The following is a 16,722-nucleotide window of genomic DNA, read 5'->3' as shown; positions in this document are numbered from 1 at the left end:
TGAATCCTGAAAATAATAAGGGCATTAAATAATAAAATAATAAAGACATTGAATAATAAGCCAGAATGTGCAGTACCAGCCAAAAGTCTGGACACATCTACTCATCTCTTTTTTTCTTTTTACTATTTTACACATTTAGACTTATTTAGATTATACAGAGAGCAAAAGGTATTAAAATGTTACATTTTCATATTCATGTCATGTTTTCTTCAAATTAGCCCTGCTTTGCCTTGATGCTTCTTTCTACAGCAGTTTGATATGAAGTCACCTGGGATACTTTCCCAACAGTCTAGAGGCTGCCATATGCTGAGTGTTAAAAAAATGTTTCAGAAATAAAAGGCATAAGCCTTTAGATCAAAATAACTTGAGGATTATTAAAAAAGATATTAATTCAGGTCTAAAAATGTTGGCTGGTACAGTCTGAGACATATTTCAGAGTAACAAAGCACTTTAGAATCTGCTATTCAGCTGTTTATCTAATGGTTATTTAAAGCTGTGCAGAGTAGAAGCAGAACTCTAAAACGATCCACAAGCACTGACTGACATGCCTGTATTTAAGCATTAACTTCCCACTACTTAAGTCCATTCAGGCAAAAAATGGCCCATCTCCCATTTCCTGCTCAGATGTGACGGGCGCTGGCAGCCCTGGGCTGGTCACTGACAGCACACTTATTAGTGTCATCCTCCAATCACCTTCCTCAAACGATCTGCAAGAGTAGAACAGAAGGTATAGTCGAGGGCTTTTTCACTTTCCTGCACGGCTGCAGGACTTAGAGGGGGGAAAAAAAAGAGCAAATACTGAGCTCAAACACGCGCCGGCAGTGCTATGAACCAGTGACAAAAAAAAGTCTTCAATCCACAAACAAAGAAAATCTACAGAAACACAGCATATCAGACTGTGCTGTCAGCCGATAAGCTGGCCGGTGAGCAGCTCAAGCCACGATCCTACAGAACATCTGGCCTGACACGGCCTTATCGGTCATTATGCTGCTGAGATGAGCCCGGCCCAGCAGGCATCAAAACAGGCCTGCAGCCCTAATGATTCTACAGACCACCGTACAGCCTCCCTTGGGCACTAATCCTCATCTTAACCCACATTCTCCAGTTCTGGGGTGGATGAGGCAGAGAGGATTTCAGAAGCTTTCGTTTCAAGGTAGCTTTGGCCAACAAAATAAGACTGCGCTCGCACCGAAAGCCTTGTTTTATCTGTAGTCTGTAGTCTGAAATTGACTTCTGAGGTACATATGACCTTCTAGGCTTACTCAGTGTTTTCCTTCAGAGGTGCAAACCCAGAATTTTCAGTAAGTTTTAAAAATTAATTAATTGTTAGTGAAAATCAGTTAGCATATCCTCTACATAGACCAATTTTCTGTACCTTTTAATGCACAATTACTGCATGTTTGCTGAATTTAACATATTGAGGAAAACAAAACATAAAAGGTAGCCTATGAAAAAGTTATGGCATATTTATATTTAATGTTTTTCTTTGTTTCCAATATGTTACATTCACGAAGTAAACAGAAAAAGTCTGGTACAATTTGCAGAATTGTGCTATCTTTAAATTCTCTATAGAGAATGTGTTAATTTTTCACTTGAAAAATCAACAAAACATGTACTTTGACCAGGAGAGTTCAAACTTTTGCAAATGACTGCACACTACAATCTTTCTAGCTTAGTTTGAATTTTTGTCTTTAGATCCGAGTGATGATTCACTAGTCAGTCGCATAAGCACATTTTACTATCGAGTTACCTGCTGACACTGGATGAAGATAACGGTGATGTGAAGAAAAACAGTTGCTTGGTGTGCAATATGTGTATATATATATATATATATATATATATATATATATATATATATATATATATATATATATATATATATATGTCACATATGGAATATTTATATGATCTAGGACAATCTATATTATAAAACAAATAAATACATTAATTAATCAGTAATTAATTAATTAATTAACGGATCCCAAGTCACATTAAGGCAAAAAATATAACTCTTTAGCTCCATACCACTTCTAACAACTGCTTGTACACTGTAACGTGAATGCAGCTCAACCCACAGCACAAGTTCTGTAACTTTCTCTTCTACTTTTCATCACATTGTGTTTCGCCCAGTCACCCCGCTCAACTTCTCTTACTGGAAACCGGCTCTACCCCCCCACTGTCCGACTTCCTCTGGTTCACCTACTTCCCTTATCGCAAACAAAACCCGAAACTGAGGGGTTACACCACAGAATGGAATACAACAGGGTGATTCCTCCAAGTCCTATAGTTTCACAAACACCATAACAAAAAGCTATAAATGTGAGGATGTGTTTACATGGGCTGTCAAGGACAGTGAGGGAGAGTCTGACATCAGAGAGCAGAGAGTGTATTCAGAGTGCACTGAGAGAGGATCGGCGCCAACAGGCTAAAGCCTTGTAACGGTGGAGGTGTAGAGAGTGAGGAAGAGAAAGAGAAAGAGAGAGATGGTGTGGCCAAGACTTACTTGTTTGTCCCGGTCTTTGTCCTTAGCTTTCCCGCTGCTGCCGGACCCCCTGGAGGAAGTGACATCCCGGGGGATGACAGAGATCTGATGCAGTGGCATGTTCATCCCAGCGGGCCAGTGGAGCTCAGACACACGCAAACTGAAACCAGCCCACCACCACCAGCATGATGGAGAGAACCATTAATCCAAACCTGAGAGAGGAGTAAAGAAGAGAGAGAATTAGAATTATAATGCCCTTTAAAATTCTTTGTAAGCCAAGATTTAGCAACACAAACGTAGAATTACATCATGAATAAAGCACCTAGAATTAACTAAATGGAGCTGAAAGATAGAAAGAAAGAAAGAGAGGGAGGAAGAGAAAGAGAGAGAGAGCATATCTGAAATTTCCTTTGTACGTTTCACGAGTGCTCTGACTCATTTCCATTGAGTGCTCCAAAGGATCAAAGGTGCTTCCATGGAGGGGGCACGTGACTACTGTATGTACTGAAATGTGCACTCTGTTAATTGCAAATCATATCAGCCAAAACAATCACAATTATAATATGCCATCACCATCACAGCCGTAATACCTCCAGTGTACACACTCCCACTCCTGCTTTCACACATTTTTCTGCTACTAATGGCGCTGCCTAGCCTTATAAGCTTACAAATAACAACTAAGAGCGGGACAAAATGACACGGCACAGTGACCACAGAGACTAACCTAGCATCTTAGTGACTTTTATGTAGTGCCACCAATTATAAGCTCCTTTCCAATAAGTCACATAATGAGACACATTTATTTAAAAGGGTAGTGCATGCTCATCGCCTGCTGGGAAGTCATAAAAGTCCACTTATAAATAGCTTGTGTTTCTCTCCTTATCTGCCTCTGTGACCATCTGCTGCAGCCTTGACAGCAATTAAATTTCTCCCCTTTAGTCACCGTGCCAACCACCCAGTCCTGCCACATGGGCAGAGCTGGGACTTGAATTCACCAAAGCGCTCGACTCAACAAGTGGCGGCATCCACTGCTGCAGAGAACCGCAGGGACTGTAGCGTTTGTGGTGGAGGAGATGTACCTGTGACTCAGCTCAGGGACACAACGCTTCACCCCAGTTGGGAGCGCAAATCACTTCATCAAATCTAATCTCACTGCAAAACAAGTGTTCCGGCACAATGGAGAGTGGCAAAGTGCACACAACTGTGAAAATGTTGACGCTGTGCTTCATAAACTGTCAAGTTCATGTCTAGAATTTATCCCACTCACAACAAAACACTCAGGACGACTCTGAGTGATTCGCCATCTGTATCAATATAGAAGTTGCACTTATATTCTTCATTTAAATTCATCATAATAGCCATAATGCTGCATGAAAACAAAGATTAATACTTAACCCTAAACTAAATGTCTACTTAATCTCACAATAAGAGTAACAAAATCTAAACCTTACTTGATCTCCATATCTTTATGATTGGCTTAATTACTCATCAATTTGGTCACAAATGTCTGGGGCAACCAATCAAACATTTTTTGCAGTTCAATCAACCTTTATTTAAACTCAGAATACACTGAGGGAGACTCATTTACAATGCAGCTGAGTAATACAGGAATCAGGGACTGAGAAGTTACACAGTAAAAAAAAAAGAATAATAAAATGTTATCATTAAATAATTAAAATCATAAAAGTTCAATTTAATAACAAGGTACCAATAAACTGTTAAATGAATAAAATTATATAATAATCTATCAAGTAACAGAGCAGATAAGGATAAAATAAATAAAAACATAAATGAATGAAATAAAGGAAATAGAGAAGCAGCAGCTTGTGCTGCAAGAATGTTACAAGCCTCTGTCAATAGTGAAATGCTCGAACAGTCAGTTTAAGCAGGCAATACAGCGTTGAGGTGCACTGAGAAAACTATGCTCGTGTGTTGAGTTCTCATGTTGAATCATATTACAGGATGAAATGAACCAAACCAAAGGTCAAAAACTTGGTGCAACTCTGAACTCTGGTGCAAATTTAGCGAGCAAACTAGATGTGAAACAGCCTAAGAGGAGCAGAACAGAACACAGTCCAATTAAAACAAATTTAGATCTCACACTATGATACAGTGGCATTTGGAAAATGTAATATAAATTTTACCAATTTTGCTCAGGACTCAGGACTACCCCTTGATTACTTTCTCTGTGGATAGGTTTACAAATGTAGATACTGTTATCCCTGGATATGTACTACAGACAATGGGTAAATATGTGGAAGAATGAATTCTGTTCCATTAGCACTGCCAAAAGAGAATGACGGAAATTCAGTAAAGCGCTCAGCAGTGGAACAGCTGGACAATTTGTACAGACAATGCTCTCTTGGCAGGCCTGGCATCACAGCAGAACCACACTGATAATAGCTGTGTTTTAATGTATGTGTTCTTTGTTTCCCTGTGAAACACTGATTATTAGGACCTATTTTGTTTGTTTTTTTGTCTTCTCATTTGAATGAAAGCATAGCAGTTGTTCATGAGTGGTAGAGCATTTGGAAAACTAACTATGCTAGTTTTCTAACAAAATATGTAACACCTTTCTTTGTAGTTAACCACAATAACACTGTTTCACATTAGTGAACAGTGAGCCACACCAATTCCACTTCATAAAACATGGTATGGAATCAGTGTGCTGCGAGGAGTCTGAGATAAGACAAAGTTGAAAAGATCAAGATCTGGCAGGCCTACCTTGGTTAAAGTCCAAACGATTCATCTCAGGGTGATTATACTGAGAAAGAACAGTTAGAGGTGAGGGTTAAAAAGAAGAAATGCACTGCTCTCCACTTGGTCAAAACCTAATTACTGAAGTGGGCACCTTGGTCAAATGAATATTTCAGGGTCACTGGTCACTAGCATCAGAATCCCCAGATGTCTGCATTTAGAGTAGGGCTGCAGGAAGAATCTGTTCTCTCTAACCTATTGGTAAATAGCAAAGATAGATCTCTAGATAGACAAAACACTTCTTGTAAGTCGCTCAGGATAAGAGCGATGCTGTAATGCTGTAAATGTAAATGTAAGAATAATGAAACAACACTAGTATTGCAATAAACAACAGCATTGTGTTTGCAATTTGCCCCCAGTATGTGACACTGTACAGAAAACCTATTTTTAACATGAATAATTCACTTTTGATGGATTACATGAATACCATGATTTAACAAAATATCCTCAGAAACACTCATCTGGAACTGTGCCCCCATTTAGACCTGGCATTAACATGCATCCTGGGTGATCTGATCATGTGCCAAGTACAGGTGTGAACAGGGTCCAGTGAGCCTCAGAGATCCACTGTGATCACTCAAACCACCTCAGGACATTTGTACAAACCACTACACAACATATGTATTGTGAATGCTTAAATGTCCTGAGGGATCTTTAATAGTATGGAAGGATCATCTAACCAACAGCCTTTTCACAGCAGAAGCTTTGTGTCGTTTTCTTTTTTGTTTCCTTATTGGTTTGCTTATAAGTTGTATTAACTACCTTTATGACTTCTAAACATTTTAAACAGCTTTGTATGAGGGCAAGGATAAGTATATTTTTTTTCTTTTTTCCAACAATAAATGCAGTGAGAGATAGTAAAATGAAAGAAAGAAATGAAAGAATTACGGAATGGCTAGTTCAGTATTTGTGAACCAAGTATTGATATTTTTTTGTCATGGGGTATGCGGTCATACACTCGGACACATGTCAATGACTGCAGTTACATTTTCTTCAAAATTGTTGCTCAAAAATCTTTGCTAGAAAACCAATTTCAGCACTACACCATACCAGTAGAACACAACCGTCACACATTGCATGTGAATTCATACCACTGTGAAAGCCAAACTCATGCAGCTTTATGTAGCTTTATCTATTCTTGACTTCTTTTGTATATATTTTTTAGTGTATTAATGATTTTGTTTACCCGCAGTTCACATATGATGATTGTGTGATTTCATGTACCAAAGTCATAATTCATTTCTACATGAGCATTTTCTAACCACTCTTTATCTCTTAGAATTAAACAAGCTTTTATTGTTGGTTTCATTTTTGTGACTGAAAATACAAATGAGCTCTGTTCTGATTGGCTGCCTCATTCAAAAAGAGCACTCAGGGCTGTAACCCTCCTCACAGCATCAGTATGAATGTGCAAGTCCAAACTGCTGTAGGCTGAATAAGAAGACATGCACCAATCAGGCATAACATTATGACCACCTCTCATGTTTCTACGTTCTTTGTCCATTTTATAAGCTCCACTTACTGTATAGAACTACATAGTTAACTAATCACAGACTGTAGTCCATCTGTTTCTCTGCACATGTTGTTAACCAACTTTTACTCTGTTCTTCAGTGGTCAGGACCCCCATGGACTCACAGAGCAGGTACTATTTGGGTGATGGATCATTCTCAGCACTGCAGTAACACTGATGTGGTGGTGGTGGTGGTGTGTTAGTGTGTGTTGTGCTGGTACGAGTGGATCAGACACAGCAGTGCTGCTGGAGTTTTTAAACACTGTGTACACACACTGGCCACTCTATTAGACACTCCTTCCTTGTCAATCCACCTTATAGATGTAAAGTCAGAGACAATAGCTCTCTGCTGTACAGTAGATGAATCTCTTGCTGTACGGTATGAGCTAATCACTCTCTAGCCCTTCATCGGTGGTCACAGTACTCTGCCCACAGGACACTGTTGGCTGGATAATTTTAGTTGGTGGACTAATCTCAGTCGAGCAGTGACACTGAGGTGTTTAAAAGCTCCAGCAGCACTGCTGTGTCTGATCCACTCAGATCAGCACAACACACACCAACACACCACCACCATGTCAGTGCTACTGCAATGCTGAGAATGATGCACCACCCAAATAGTACCTGCTCTAAGACGATCCATTGGAGTCTTGACCACTGATGAAGAGGGTAAAAGGGGGCTAATAAAGTATGTAGAGAAACAGATGGACTACAGTCTGCAATTGTAGAACTACAAAGTGCACCTATATAGTAAGTGGGTCTGATAAAAAGGTGGTCATTATGTTATGCCTGATCGAGGTATGTAAATGAGTTGCTTTCAGTGACATCACAAATACAATGAAAACTGGCTGCTCCTGCAACTTAGTTTCCATCATGGAGCAAATGGACTACAGAGTGACTGGTGCTAAAACTTAAACTTAAAAGTAAAACTTTATCAAATGTTTACTTACTATCAAACTCCTCTTGGAAAAAAAAGCTATGAAAGTTCAGCTTTCCATCATACAGGCCATTTTAACTGGAGCAGAACAAGATTTCTGACGGGAAGTGCTGGGATTTCTGTTCCTTGTTCTTTGCCTCAGCCTGGGCCTGTGGCTCTCTAAGATGCTCCAGCGCTAGAGGTCAGAGTCAGGGAAATGGAGCCAAGTTATCAGTCAGCCTCTCATGAGCTCACCTCCCATGTCAGACAAGCCCTGTTTGCATAAAGTAGTGAATTTACAGCACATCCACACCATCTCCAAGCTCCAGCTTGACTTCAAAATGAAGGACCGCACTGTGCCAAGACACCTTTTCTGCACTCATGACTGTCAAGCACTGAAACTCGAGAGATCGAGATCGAGATAGAGATAGAGAGAAACATTCTCTGCTGGACCATCATAGCAAAATGAGCAACATAAGAAGTGTTGTATCAGAGTGCAATCTGGCAGTTTGGGGTTTCTCGACAATCTGTCAACTACCATATGTCAGAAATCATAGAAAATCAACACAGTTTTGCAGTAACTTTCACTTTTTACAAAGAAATATGAAAATAAAGAAAGCAAAAAGCAGAATAGAGTCCAGTTAAAAAGTAAGGGCCCAATCAAGTGTAATTTTTTTATAATCAGTTATAGTCCAGATAAGCTCTGCCCCCTGCTATTATAATTCAGTTGAGACTAAAGATTTTGCTGATTGTCAGCTTATGAAATATAACAATAGAGAACTAACAGTCATATTTGAGACAGAGATATTTGATATATGACCACCAATATCAGTGAACATAGCACTGTTTTAATCTGCTGTAGTCTGTTTAATATTCAACCATATACAATTGCTATTATCAATTGCTATCCTGCTATTATCGACTGCTGAATTTTTTTAGTTTCTTAAAATATCAGTATATAAGATCATTGACAATTTTCATTAGTCTTAACCAACATGAAGAAGAATAAAAACTAATGCAACTCTTTAAATATAATGGGCTATAAGAGAGAAAAACAAAAAATAGTTACTTTATCTTTAACACACAGCAGTGATATTAAGTCATTTCTGGGCTCCTTTAGAACCATGCAGAGCAAATTGCTGCGCTTCCCAAGAGGGTATTGCATCACTGAACCACTGCCCTTGAATGATGGCCTGAGGTCAATAATGCAACAAATCTATCCACAGGGGCAGATCAAAGCCTTTCAGCTGGCTTTCGCAGGGAAAGCCGTTACACGCTTGTTCATACTGTGAAACTGTGTGCAGCAAGAATCCAGCAAGTCCAGGCGAGGTTTACTCATCTGCACCGCTGCAGAAGTGTCACATTTAGGAAATCTCCACAGACTGCATTAATGAAAACAGCAAGACACTAAAGCGGTTTTAAGCAGAGCATGCTGGGAGGCACTTAGATTATTTCCTACTGTTCTTAACTTCATCTTAAAGTCTATCAGAAAGTGTTCAGGCTGCAAAACAATCTTGGCAGTGAATTTCTGTCCTTAAGAAGACACCACACGACTCTCGTTTCTTCATTCAGAGGAGGTCAACAGTGAATATTTTAATCAGGGGCTACAGGATGTTATAATCTGACTTAACTACAGCTGTAATGACAAGCAGAACTGCCGCATCTGTTATTGATTAGGCAACACACACATACAGAGATAATTAAATAAATAAAAAAAAACAAACATATTTATGCGCACACACACACACGCACGCATCACATACACATATACTGATTTCATTTCCAGTCAAAACAGACAATAAAAACATGCATTTTTCAATGTCAGGAAAAAAAGCTGAAAACATCTATTTAACAGAAAATTACACAGACGCATCAACAATTTGTCTCTATTTCATCTTCCATTGTTGTGGGAGACCATCTTACAGTTTTTCTATGGAATCTGCTTGGATAGTTTTCCACAAAGTTTAAGCTTAGAGGTCAGTTGCATTTTGTTTAGCTCTGGACTGGTCATTCCATTGTTCTGAGAACACCAGCATTTTCTTTATTTGATTTTGTCTTCTCACAGTGGAAGGATGGAAAGAAACTGTAGCAAGAGTGGAGCTTGATTTTGTCCTCTCTCTAAATATGAAAGTTTTAAATGCTGTTAATTTGATGGAACCAAAGAATCCAAAGAAATGCCACCCCACACCATTACTGACCCACTGCCAAACCGCTCATGCTGAAGGATGTTGCAGGCCGCAGATCGCTCTCCACGGCGTCTCCAGACTCTGTCATGTCTGTCACATGTGCTCAGTATGATCCTGCTTTCATTTGTGAAGAGCACAGGGTGCCAGTGGCGAATTTGCAAATCCTGGTGTTCGCTGGCAAATGCCAAACGTCCTGCACAGTGTTGGGCTGTGAGCACAACCCCCATCTGTGGACGTCAGGCCCTCATGCCATCCTCATGTAGTTGGTTTCTAACCATTTGTGCAGACACATGCACATTTGTGGCCTGCTGGAGGTCATTTTGCAGGGCTCTGGCAGTGCTCCTCCTGTTCCTCCTTGCACAAAGGCGGAGGTAGCGGTCCTGCTGCTGGGTTGTTGCCCTCCTGTCTCCTGGCCTGTCTCCTGGTAGTGCCTCCAGCCTGGACACTACGCTGACAGACACAGCAAACCTTCTTGCCACAGCTCGCACTGATGTGCCATCCTGGATGAGCCGCACTACCTGAGCCACTTGTGTGGGTTGTAGAGTCCGTCTCATGCTACCACGAGTGTGAAAGCACCATCAACATTCAAAAGTGACCAAACATCACCCAGAAAGCAGAAAGGTACTGAGAAGTGGTCTGTGGTCCCCACCTGCAGAACCACTCCTTTATTGACTGTGTCTTGCTAATTGCCAATGATTTCCACCTGTTGTCTATTCCATCTGCACAATAGCTGTGAAATTGATTGTCAATCAGTGTTGCTTCCTAAGTTGACAGTTTGATTTCACAGAAGTTTGATTTACTTGGAGTTTGTTTGTATAGAGTTGTTTAAGTGTTCCCTTTATTTTTGAGCAGTGTATATATACACTGAATGATCATTTTAACTTGAAATTAAAAAAATAAATAAATAAAGGTCCATCTCTGAATTTGGCACAAAACAGTATATCCCAAAAAACTGTAGACACCTGCTCATGAAAATTTTCTTCAGAAATCAGTGTTATTAATAAGACGTTTGCCCCCATTTCCTGCAGTAACAGCCTCTACTCTTCGGGGAAGGATTTACAGTAGATATTGGAACATTGTTGTGAGGATCTGATTGCATTCTTTAGAGCATTAGTGAGGTCAGATACCGATGTTGAACGATTGTTCTGGATCACAAACACTGCTCTAGCTCATCACAAAGGTATCAGATGGAGCTCCATCACTGCTGCAAAGCCTAATGCTGGAGGACTTGACACTCCTCTAGCCCCGTGTCAGTAATGAGTGCTTAAAATAGCTGAATTCACTAATTAGAAGGGGTGTCTGGATACTTTAGTGTATAAACACAGACCCCAAACACACACACCCATTATGCATGGCATATAACTTAACGGTACACAACCCAGTGATCAGAACCCTTAAAGCAGGCTAGTGCTGAAACATTTTTACTGACTGTTAGCAGATTAGAGTGAGATAAGTCTGACTCGATGTGCACTGATGAAAGCCTGCTGAGCCTCACATAGTCTGTGCAGCTCCAGTGGATTGAGCTGCAGCTAGGAAGTGGCCTTTTACTGCTTTAGTACATATAGTGCTTCAGATATTTGTGGTGTAGCATGTAAATCACAATTTACATTGCTTAAACATATTTTGTGAACAAAATATGCACAAAAAAGCTGACAGCTACTGTAAAATCAGGCCAAGCTTCTAATTTGTATCCAAAGTGGAGCCTCTATTCCTTCTTTTCTCTGTATAAGTTTCACTATATTATCATTTGGATCAGAGAAATCAAGGCCATTGAGAAGCAACAAATAAACAAAAGATGGAGCATGTAAAGGGTTGCCTTTTACAGCACAAAGTATTTAAATTTGCATACAGTGCAAAATCTTACAGAAACAGACAATGACAGCTGCTGCTTTGGCCCAGCACTCCAGTTCATCCCATTAGCAATTAAACATGACTACTTACGCATACATTTTGAAAGTATCCACATCTTTACTGGGTAAGCATGTAGAAGTCAAAGGCCTGTGCTGGAATAAGTTAATTCACATACTTCATATACATCACAGCCATCAGGCCTGCATGTAACAGACAAGTCAGTATGATGAGCCATGTGTTAGATAGTGATGATGCAAAATATAAAAATGTTAGGTTCAAATTAATCTGATCTGTTATTCCAGTTCTTTGCAATGAGCTTATCACTAACAGCTATTTAGGGGACCTCGGACACTCCGTCCACATGACATGGGAATTTGTCAGTTGGATTCTAACTGGCTTCCACATTTTCAGTTGCACACGCTTCCATGCATACACGTGTTATACAATGAAAAAGACCAGACTCTCTCCTGATAGGCAGAAGTGTGGCTTGTAAGGCTAAGAAAGCAGAAGCAGATGGACAAGTGGATGATCAGATGTTTCTTGGGACACCGTATGAACAAAGTTTGAGTTTATTCTAGTGGAGTCTGTTGCTGTTGTCTCTCAAAACAAGAACCAACAACTACCACGAGCTGTAAATGGTCTACCAGTTATGCTCACACTGGAAAGACATTAGAACAAAGTGGTGATAGCTACATTAAACATAGACCATCTGATAGACCATGTTCAACCAAAGAACACCTTTAACCATGATCAAGAACATCCTCCAAGGCGCAAGCAAACATGTGGCAAAGAATGTGTGGCACAGAGTGAATAACATATGCGTTAGGTTTATCAGAGTGATGGAATGAGGAAACTGAAGAACATGGAAACTCATGATCCCAACAAATGCTTCAAAATGGGGGTGAAGTTATGACCGTTTGTAACAATGAATTCAAACACACTCCAGCAGCAACTGTGAAGGTTTTCAGGGCCAGGAAAGTTGTTGAACAGCAAAGTCAGTCATCCATTCACTTAGACAATACTGAAGTCTCCTAACATATGCAGGAAGTGAAAATGACCACACTACAGGCCTAAAAGGAGCTCCCCAGTGTCAGGTTATGTCTGAAGGGTGCAGACTTCGGGCCATCGCTGACTGCAAAAGTTTTCAAGATGTATATACTCTAAAATTAAAGCTGACATTCCGCATTTTAACCTCATTGCCACTGTTTCACTGTGCTGGAGACCAGAACCGAAACAAAAAATGTGTTACTGTCTAAATACTTACAGACTACACTCAATGTTTTGGGTTAAGTAAAAACAAGCTTTAAAACAAAAACAGTCAAGCCAGAAAGACAGGTATATTTCATGTTTATCCATAATGTTATTAAATGTGCAGCTTCAAACTCAGCAGGGTTACATGCATTCATTTTACTGCACCATTAACAGCCATAATGCAAGAGCACATCTGTTTCTTCACACTTCTGTGCCTTAACACTAAGCTATACTTAGGCTGACATATCTGATGCATCTTTCTACCACCAAGTTCACTCTGAACGTCTTATTGAACACTACTGGATCACATTGTACTTGTCTGAAATATATGGTTCAAATGGTTATTTGTAACCTTTTTGAAGACTGTTTCTCAGCCATGTCCTTTTCTAAACGTTTCAGTCCCTGTCCTTGCCACTCTGCGAATGCTAATGCAGAGCATCACTGCGGTTCTTTAATTTTACATTGGGAGAGCGGGAAGAGATGGAAGGGGAGAGAATTTTTTTATTTTTTTTGCGAACACATCGTCCTTTTAGTGAAAAAGGCCCATATCTGCATACCTGTAGCAGCGCTGTCAGAATTCAATAAAATGTACCTTCTCGGGCTCTTGAGTGGTGCAACAGCCTAACTGGCCTCAGTCTTTCTCACCTCTCGTTCTTAGCTAATATTGGCAGCTAACGTTCACCAATGATGCTACATTTGGCGGTAACCTGACAGCATCATGCAATCAAGGGAGAAATAGACATGCCATAATTGGGAGGAAAATTGGAGAAAAATCTAAATAAATAAATAAATGAAATAAGGATGATAATGCATATTTAAATGTGTTCTACTGGTCTTGTCTGATAAACACAATCATTTATATGCATTTTGCCATATATCAAAATAAATATTGGACAGATGATTAGTGACGTTCTTACAAGACTTCTTGTATTGCAGTTTATTCCAAAAATAAATTAAAATATGAATGCTAAAAGTAGACTTATCTACTATCTAGGTAGAATATGTATACGTTGGCATATATTTTTTTTAATCAAAATCTAGCTTTTGGATGATGTTTCAAGTAAAAGGTTTACTTTATTAGGAAGACTTGCTCCACAGATTTTACAGAACGGGTACCGAAATCTCACCGATATTATAAAATGTGTTTCAGGTTATTTTGTTGTATGATTAGCATAAATTCAACAAGGAGCGAAGTATTAGAATATCATTCTGTATAATCCTTATGAATATGGTTATGGATTTAAAATGAAAAATGCATGTGTCATATTGATCATATAAGAAAAGACACTATATATGTGATTTATTCAAACATCTGAAAACTAACAGACTTAAATTTAACTGAACAAAATTGTCAGTTCTGCCTGCAGTTTCTTACCTTGGGTCCAATTTTATTGTATTATTATTTTCATAAGAATATTACTGTGTTCTTTTATGTGAACTTTTTAAATTGTCACAATAGACAACACTTTACTTGAGCATCAACAATTAACCATGACAGCCATAATCAGAACTGGCAGCATCATACACATTAACTTAAGTAATATCCATCCATCCATCCATCCATTTTCCAAGCCGCTTCTCTGTCAGGGTCGCGGGGGGGTGCTGGAGCCTATCCCAGCAGTCATCGGGCGGAAGGCAGGATACACCCTGGACAGGTCCTTAAGTAATATAATAAGTAATATTTTTAGAATTTTCACTCTGCCTTTAGACAGTAAGATTATCTCATTAGAGTTGAATTCCTGGGGAAGTGAAAAATGCATCACGCTCATAAAAGGTCTTCAACTGTAAATCCACAGAGAAGGAAAAAAAACACAGTGATGCTTCAAAAGAAGCATTTTACCTGCTCGAGTTCTCAATTAGCACTAATACCAGAGCAAACAATAAAAGATTTCTCTGCCAGTTGACAACAACTACTCAGAAGGAAGTAGGTTAAACAAGACAACAGGCAGGAAAGCTGTGATTATTTGTAAAGTGAAGAGCAAATGTGTAAGTCTAATTCTCAAACGGAGAGAGAGGTTAGGTAGAGGAAACACAGCAGTGAAAGTAAGTACTGCAGTTTTTAATTCAGCTCTGAAATGCAGGGAGAGCAGCGCTTTACGCTCAGAGAGGGAGCAGGGCTGCCTAAAGGAAGACTCTGTTCTCTTCTGAAGCAATCCTTCAGATTACAGGCTCCAACAAGCAAACTCCCTGAGACAGCCAACCTCCGTCAATCACCTGAGGAGAAATCTAAATAGCACAGAAGATTTCATAACAGTCTGAACTGGCAAACATTTACAGCTCTGCAAAGTGAGCTGTAGTTTTTGACAGAAAGCTCTGAATCTGCCGCTCTCCTGCTCGTGATTGTCCATCCATAACCACACGCGCCTTGACAGCTGAGCTGATTGCTTATTTTGCAAGCAGAGCAGAATGAAAGTCTTAGAATTTGAGAGAGAAAGAAAACTGTTTAAGTAAGAGGGATAAAAGGGAAATCTAATGTAGGGAAAGGCTTCTTGAAACAAATAAAGCTTAAATGTTAAATTGGAGTTACTTTTCAGATCAAGCTTTTCTTCATTTTACAAATTTCACATCAAAATGTCTAAAATTAAATATGTAGGGATGCACAGATCTTGTGGATCAATGCGATATCTCAGTTTTCATGGAGGCCTACATATCTGCCAATATTGATACATAAACATTTACAAAAATGTAGAAAATCCACCTGGATAATCATTACAAAAAATGTATTTGGGGAAAGCAAAAATGCAGTAAAATGAATCAAATTTAGACATTTCAGCACAGTAATCCAGCATCTCTGAAGCATTCTGCTCCCCAAAAGTACAATTAATAGGTCATCAAATATTGGTTTGAAATATCAGCCATTAGAAATTGTTCATTTAGAAGAAAGAACCAGACGGACTTGGCGGAAACTGTCTGTTTTGTTGAAGGAGATCTTGCAGGCAGTGGTCATCTACAAAGCTATCAGTGGTTAAATCTCCACACCATTTGAAGAGGGCACGTAATTTCACAGGAGACAGAATGACAAAAATGATCAATCCCAAAGGAGCAGAATTCTGGCGTGCTCGGCGTCTTTGTTGTCGCCACTACAACAACCGAAGCCCCAATGTGTTATGGCAGCCCCCCCTAAAATTAGCATTCACTTTTGATGGTGGGGAAAAAGCCCAGAGCTTTACAGAATTTACAGAAAATAACTGCATTTAAACAGAATATTGCTTTGAAAAATCGCAGTATTTTCCCCAAATCGTTCAGCCCAAGCATGACATGATTCCAATGTCAATGTGAATCCCTAGAAATAACTGTGAAGGACTGTACGTAATTTACGGCACAATAAAACATGCTTTTGTAAAAGAACATTGTATGGGTCAAAATGGCCTATCTTTCTGATCTACAGTATTGAGCACTGTCAACTGCGCTCAAATTTCACACAAAGGTTTCAGGGTGATGGATCAATTTAGCAGTCTAAATGCATATTCCCCGCTGTGGGAGGAGAGTGAGGAGGTGGACATTCGACAGGAAGTGCAGAACTCAGGCTTATTGATTTCTCATCATGCGCTAGAGCAAATCACAGTGGCACACTCCTTGACCTTAAATAAAGCTCCTGGTTGCTATGCTACCAGTAGAATAATGAGAAGGAGCGCTGGTTATGGACAGTTATAAAGCCATTTGGCACCTTTAAAAGGGTGAACGCTTGTTACTGGCTATAAACTTGACCGCTCAAAAAAAAAAAAAAAAAAACCCCAATGCATATGAAGTCACTTTGGTGGGGATTCAACT

At 39.5% G+C, this 16,722-nt stretch overlaps 1 protein-coding gene across 4 annotated transcripts in view; it reads right to left on the bottom strand.

Moving 5' to 3' along the window:
* march8 (membrane-associated ring finger (C3HC4) 8) overlaps positions 1-16,722 on the bottom strand; it is a 120,231-nt gene that overhangs the window by 86,265 nt on the left and 17,244 nt on the right. For all 4 annotated transcript variants that reach the window (XM_017725310.2, XM_017725302.2, XM_017725320.2 and 1 more), the window contains exon 2: positions 2,504-2,694. In XM_017725310.2, the coding sequence (XP_017580799.1) occupies positions 2,504-2,608 (105 nt within the window). In that variant the 5' untranslated portion in view covers positions 2,609-2,694. The remainder of the gene's footprint in view (positions 1-2,503; positions 2,695-16,722) is intronic.

Source organism: Pygocentrus nattereri, chromosome 5 (assembly GCF_015220715.1).
Source record: "Pygocentrus nattereri isolate fPygNat1 chromosome 5, fPygNat1.pri, whole genome shotgun sequence".
NCBI classification, from domain to species: Eukaryota; Metazoa; Chordata; class Actinopteri; order Characiformes; family Serrasalmidae; genus Pygocentrus; species Pygocentrus nattereri.
Note: the sequence above shows the minus strand (reverse complement) of the source record. Positions and strands in the feature narration are given on the sequence as shown.